A 6,956-nucleotide genomic window follows, 5' to 3' on the forward strand; every position below is an offset into this window, starting at 1 on the left:
CGATATCTTGCCAGCTACGTATAGTCGATTTCTGGATAACCAATCCAAACCTTCGTTCTTTCACATGCAAGAAAAAACCATTTACTCAAGAAAAGTAGATAACATTGAACCTGCGTTCCGAGGACTGTAAGTTGTGTACTCGAAAAAGAGTCGAATCTGTAACTACAGCGTTTGCCGCCCATCAGCGTACATTGTAACGAGAACATCCCATATTGTGCGCCTCGATGTAACTTCGCAGTCACTCCAGCATCGGGTAAACTACAGTCAGACAGAGAAAAATGCAAAAACTGTCATTTCCTACACACACAGGTCGTAACGGAGAAGAGCCAACAATTTAGCTATGACTCCCATTGCCGCTATAACAATGAATCATTGCACAAGTATGATTAGGCCTAATTTGTTTTCTGCTAACTCCACAATACAATTTGACATCGGGACAATGTTTTGTATTTAATATGGCGTTTTTAATTACATTTCCGAAATCAACTGTGAACGTACAGTATGCTTATGGAAAATTAGCAAAAATTCAGTCTGGGCGATGTTGTTGTCGTAATATGAATAAGTATTTGCTTTACTTGTAGGCCTATACATGCGTATACTTGAGCTAGATAACTTTTTATTACTATGTATTGCACTCATATTAGTGACTATCCAATTTATATAGAGGGTGACTCACCTGAAAGACGAATGGCCCTCTAAAGGAGTTATGGGCTGGTAGCTTCAAAAGCACAGAGAAGGAAATATTTGCATAACTTTCAATATGACTTGTATGATGTTGTCAGACACAATGTCTGTTCTTTTTGTGCGGTTTGAGGAAGTATCTGACAAAATGAATTCAGTCAAGGAGATTTCAATGTTAGGCCATAAAAAGAAATTTCTTTATTTGCCGTCCGTGGATTTTTAGAAAACCTACCAGACAGCCAGGGAAAAAAACAAACAAACAAAGACAAAAAACACAAGTGTATTAACATAAGCTCAAATTTTATTTGGTTTCCCTTGGGGAAAATATTGTTTTTATTTGTGATAGTGTTAACATTGTGTTTGTTTCTTAATTTTCTCCAAAAACTTACCAGCACGCGAACGGAAAACAAAGAATTGTTTTTTAAAGTACCTTATCAAAAGACACTACATGTAAGCCATCGAACGCAGTTTCTATCCAGCTTTCGCTCTTTCATTTTTATTCGGAACGGTCGCTAGAGGGCGCCTGCCTTTCCGCCGGGTCTTTGACCGCTGGTTTGACCTACAATTAAAATGGCGGATCTGTGTACAGTGTAGGACGTACGATCCACGCGATTTTATTCTGATTTTGACGAAAAGATTTTTTTTCGTGGCATTCTTTGTGAAGACTGCAACTCATAAAGCTGAGGTACCTTTGAATGCGTTGAGTGAACCGGATTACAGGAAGAAACACACATCAAATACGTAGATCATACCTCTCGGCCAGGTAAGAACGTAAATTTCTCACTGATATCATGAACGTATACTTCCGTGTATTTGGGATTGGGCTTTTTGACCGTACTATTGCTTGTCTGGCCAATGACATTGCATACTAGTATAATTATTTTCCTCCGGTTACTGCTAGGGTAATCTTCAAAGCTATTTAAGTACGAATATCGTCCTCTGTTGAATATTTCGAGTTCAGTGCGATGGAGTAGAAGCAGTAAATACGCAGCGTTGTTCAAATGGGGTCATTCGGGGTCAATGAATGACCGATAAAACCCGATGTCTCGCTGTGCTGACCTTCGGTTCAGTAATTTTGTTAGGTTTTTACTCGATAAATGCATTTCTGATGGCTACTTGCAACCTTTAGAATGCTGCTCCCCCCCCCCCCTCACACCCCGAACAAATTATGACAGCATTAGCTGTGGAAACGCAGCTATCTGTGGCAGGGTAGCGTGCGTCTATGTAGGTCATCAAAGGTCAACCCCGCCATGGATTGCTGCGGGCCGCCTCAGAGCGAAAATGGGACTATTTTGACACGGTCCTTGTGGACGGACCCAACCTGGGTCGGGACTTTTAACGGCTAAATAAACCAAAGTGTGCATATATAAAATGAGCTATACCTGCCTGAACTCTGATTATTGCTCATTATAATATGCTTAGCTGGAATCCGGCAATCTGATTGGCTGGAGCTGGGTTTATATTCTCAACAAGAAGACCTGAGCGCCGCATAACATTTTTGAGCTCGCTCAAATTTTGAACGCCAACTTGAGAGCTCAACGCGCCATAATGTCGATCAAGTCTATGGCTTCAGATTGATTTCGATTGTTAAATTTTAGTCTAGTGCAGCTTGACGAACCAACATATGAAGAGTTTCTATAAGCATTAAGCATCGGAGGCTATGTAACAACGACATAATTTTTTAAAGTTTTTGAGAGTTTTTTGAAGTAAGATTCAAGTTTGATGTTTAATCGCGATATCGATGCGTTGGGTAACCACATTTTATGAATTCAACCGTGCACGCACGCGCGTTCTGAAACGTTCTTTTTTAGAGTTTGTATGAGGCTTGGCACTCCTGAACTCTCGTTCCAACTTCAGCCCTAAATAACGACATTGTACACTTGTTTTTAACTTTAGCATATTATAATGAGGTTATAAACGGTGCGCTCGGGTATTAAATTTCGCTTCGCTCGGTGATTATTTCCCGCCAAATATGCTAATTTTCACCCAAGAGGTCTTATATCCGCAACCAAATACCCTCGCTTGCCGTTTATAACCTCTAATTCCTTCTATCCTTTTTTAAACAAAATATCTGGTTCATTTACATATTTCGGCTGATTTTCCAAGGACTACTCAAGATTTTCACTCTGGCAGCAGACTCTGACTTCCATTGATATGCTAATAAGAACGACATGCATGAGGAAATGAAAATCTAGAGTAGACCTTGGAAAACCAGCTGAAATATGTAAATGAACCAGACATTTTGTTAACAAAAGGATATGGACTGAGCAATTAAATCAGAGTTCAGGCAGGTATAGGTCATGTTATTGAATTATGCTCACTTTGGTTTATTTTACCATTGAAAGTCCTGACCCAAGTCGGGTCATCGAAATTGATCCATTTTTGCTATGATGTGGCCCGCAGCTATCCATGGTGGGGTTGACCTTTTGATGACCCGCATAGCCACAAATAGCTGTGTTTCCACAGCTATGACGGCATTTAACTTCTGTCATGGTATCACTGTTCTAAGTTACTGTATAAATTTACTATGAGACCTATGGTGATTTTGTAAACTCTAGTGTCTATCCATGTTTTGGCAGAACAATTACCGGCAATTAAGCGGCTAGTGGTTACTCTACCCTGCCATGTGATAGTGAACGTGAACCACAAAACTGCTATGCATCCATGCTCTTTTCATCAGGTTGGGACTACTGCTGAGTATTTATTATACTGCACACATGTGACAGATTTCAGAGTTATTTACCTTACATGTAAATTTATATATCATTTAAATGTAGCATTAGAAAGTATACTATCAGAAGTTTCTACACCAGAGAAGACTGCTGGTTCTAATTGTATATTTCGTTATCTCCATCCCAAAATTATTTGATTCCTTATGTTTGTGTGTATGCGCTGTGTGTCTTTAGATTGAGAACTTCTTCCTGTTGATGATATAAAAAATTATTGCCTGCTCTGTAGCAAACAAAATTATAATACAATCTAAAAAAGTAAAGATGTACTTTTTTTCATATCTTAAACTTTGTTCATACAGGTAATGACAGCAAAATGACTTCCATATTCCTGGCTGAAAGATGGTCCCGTGTTGGAGACACAGTGTCAGCTCTCAACTGTCAACTTGCAAGCCTTGCAGCACAAAACAGACAAAAGAAGATCTGCTGTGTTGTTTTGAAGGCAACTGAGGAAGAAATGAAAGATGCTGCTGACTGTGGAGTTGAACTTATACTGCCATGTTTGAATGAGGACATCAAAGACGCATTTGGCAATGATGAGCCTTCTTTCAAATGGCTTTTGTCACCGGAAAACTACTTCTTAACTCTCACAATGCAACAAAATGTTGAATTTATAGTTGAGCATGTAAAGTCATCAACATCATTCATCTTTGCATCTGCACTGAGAAAATGCTGTTTCAAAAACGCTGATATTGTGTTGATAAACCATGTCATTCCATCAGCTGATCTGAGAAACAAACACTTGAAATTTGCTGAAGCAGCAGCCAAAGTTTTCTCTGTTGGACCTACAGTCTTTGAAGAATACAAAAAACTTTACCAAATGACCAAGATTCAAATAAAGCATGACCTCTATCTTCCAAGACCAGAGAAGGCTTTCTTCGATCTGAATGTCGACCAAATGTCAAGAACTGGTGACCTCAAACAAATACTTACACTGATAACAGAGAAAAAGGTTGAGTCCACAAGGTTCAAAGTTCTCTCTGCTGCAGTGGGTCAAACAGCTGATAGGTTTCAATTTATGTGTACAAAGATTCCAAAGTGGTTTGTTCGTGCACCCTCAGCAGCTGATCTCAAATGTACTAAAACCTATCTTACTGACAATTTAAACTGTACATGCATAGAACCAAACACTTACCCTCCTTACAGCTCTCAAGACGAAATTTACAGGGACCTTCAACAAAGTAATGTCCTTGTAATACCACCTGATGAACCGTTTAGAATGGAGGCATTGTGGGCCATAGCTGCTGGGCTTCCTGTGTTGGTTCCAAGGAGAACTGCCATGGCAGAGTTTCTCTAGAAGTACTTTGGTGAAAGAGCAGAGTACTTTCTTTATGAACCTAACGTCGATGATTTGTCAAAACAGATCAGCAAAATGTTAAACAATCCAAAGGCAACTGGGGAAACCAGACATTTGAAGAATATTTTTCAAAGTCACATGGAAATCAATGAAAGTTCTGAAGACTTTAAAGTCTATTTTACTAAAGTCCCATGTCATAATACTGGAACAGGTACATGTGAGGGCAGAGCCTGTACAAAATACTACTAAACATAAAATTGCATGTGTTTCATTTTCTGACTTAACTCAGTTTGTCATGTGCATGACATGATTCAATACCACTTTGAAATGAAATATGCAACTCACAGTTCAATTTGACAATGAATGTAAGTGAGTACAGTTTGATTGCTGTCATATTTGTTCTGTCTCAGTCTAGGCTCACCTGGACTGTCGGGAATTTCCCGTGCCAGTTTGAATTACTTTCTTCCCTGCGCACTGGAAAATTATTGCAATTTCAGGAAGATTAGGCTTGGTAACAAGAATAGGGATGGTGCACACGAATTAACAAACATGTTTTCCTGATTTACCCTATGTTCAAACAGTTGAAGTATAGTATCACATCGTCACCTTTACATTGAACTAGTTGACTTGTTTACCAATAAATGATAAAGCAAACTGACCGAATTATGAATGCACTAGTTTTAAACTTTGGTAGTGAATAGTTGGTGGAAAAATGCTCGACATTTCGGGCTTTTTGACACGGTGATAGTCGAATCGGCCCCTGGCGCTGGCTCGGGCGATGCACCGACTGCCAATGCTTGGTCCGGCTAATGCACCGGGCCTAAATTACATCTTTTTTACTCTGACCTAATGCATCACCACTTGAAACGTAAAAAGCATTCTCATACTCAAGCAACAGAAAAAAAGAGTTTAAAAAATAACACTCCAGATTCAACGAACAGTGGACGTACATCACAATCAAAACAGATACACAGTGCGTAAGCTGGATATAAATGTGCATTAATTACGAGCGCTCTCCGTCTCCATTGTTACAGTGATCACGTTTAAAATCCCGCTCTCGCGTGGCAAGTGATATCATCACTCCTTGTGCTCCATACCACTTGATCGCCAACATTTTGAAAAAACACAAAACGCCGCGAACTTCGCTTAGCGACAGGCCAGCAACAGTTTTATTACCTTTCATTAATCACAATCGGATGTTAGTTTCGACTTGTTTCCTTGTCAATCGACAATTAGGAAGGGATAGTATAATCTAGCTTGGTTTTTATCATGTGGTCGGCGGAAAAAATGGTCAAAGTTACAGCTACTATCCCTTTAATCACTCTATTTTATTTCTTGCAGTTGCTGCAGCTGTTTCACCTCCTCATACATATTCAACTGATGATGGTATAGGTTCTATTGAAGACACATTTTCTCAACAATCACTCTCTTCTCAGCCAGGTAAGCTTAACAACCAGAAAGTTATTGATATTTCAGTTTGAATGCATGCTATAAATGCTGGTCACATCCTACAAGTTATTAATTGGTGTGATCAGCATTGCCGCAAGTGTCAACACAACCCAAGCAAGTGTGGATAATTAATCTTGAATAACCTCATACTACCGGTATATGAGTGGATTCTATTGTCATTTTATAACAGATATGTTAACATCAAACTGAACCTTCGCTCATGGCAGAAATTGTAATTGTTTGTTCACATAGGCAATTTCTGATCAAAGATTGCTGTAAACACAGTCCCGCCACCCATTGATGTAAACACGGTTTTTCCACACAAAAAAAATCATGACTTAGATGGGGTTATCATAATATTCAACCACCAGAGTAATAATTTTTGTTGGGCAAGGACAAACTTGGCTTTGTATATATATATTATATAGTATTACAGGTCAATGACTGCGCATAGCATCTGTACATACGCTGTAAGGATGTGAAAAATACAGTAAAGATTCAGTACATATTTCATCATTAGCTCACATTTGGTTTAAAGTGTATGTATGATTGCTCTCACATTTGTTAAAGTTGTGGTGAAATTTTCATATTTCTATTTGTGTGGGCAATTCTTTGCATTTTAGGTCATCATTTTCTCTGAATTACCTATTGCTTTGAAACTTGGTATGCATGTACCTTTTAGCAACCTTTGTTGAGTGTCTTTAAATTGTAGTGAAATTTTCATATTTGTATTCTTGGACGATGTTTGCAATTTTTTTTAAAAATCATCTTCTCTGAAAATATGTATGTATGTTAGTCCG

At 38.7% G+C, this 6,956-nt stretch overlaps 1 protein-coding gene across 1 annotated transcript; it reads left to right on the forward strand.

Annotated features, from left to right (window-relative positions):
• Window positions 1–1,244: 1,244 nt before the first annotated feature.
• Window positions 1,245–6,319, forward strand: LOC139128966 (uncharacterized). The gene is made up of 3 exons (XM_070694647.1): window positions 1,245–1,444; window positions 3,713–4,918; window positions 6,049–6,319. Exon 2 carries the CDS (start codon window positions 3,727–3,729, stop codon window positions 4,705–4,707), a length of 981 nt encoding a protein of 326 aa, XP_070550748.1. The 5' UTR covers window positions 1,245–1,444; window positions 3,713–3,726; the 3' UTR covers window positions 4,708–4,918; window positions 6,049–6,319.
• Window positions 6,320–6,956: the final 637 nt, after the last annotated feature.

This window comes from Ptychodera flava, unplaced genomic scaffold (assembly GCF_041260155.1).
Source record: "Ptychodera flava strain L36383 unplaced genomic scaffold, AS_Pfla_20210202 Scaffold_81__1_contigs__length_545109_pilon, whole genome shotgun sequence".
Lineage (NCBI taxonomy): Eukaryota > Metazoa > Hemichordata > Enteropneusta > Ptychoderidae > Ptychodera > Ptychodera flava.

Coding starts and splice junctions, on each gene's coding strand:
- LOC139128966 (XM_070694647.1), top strand. CDS start 3,727: ATGACTTCCATATTCCTGGCTGAAAGATGGTCCCGTGTTGGAGACACA.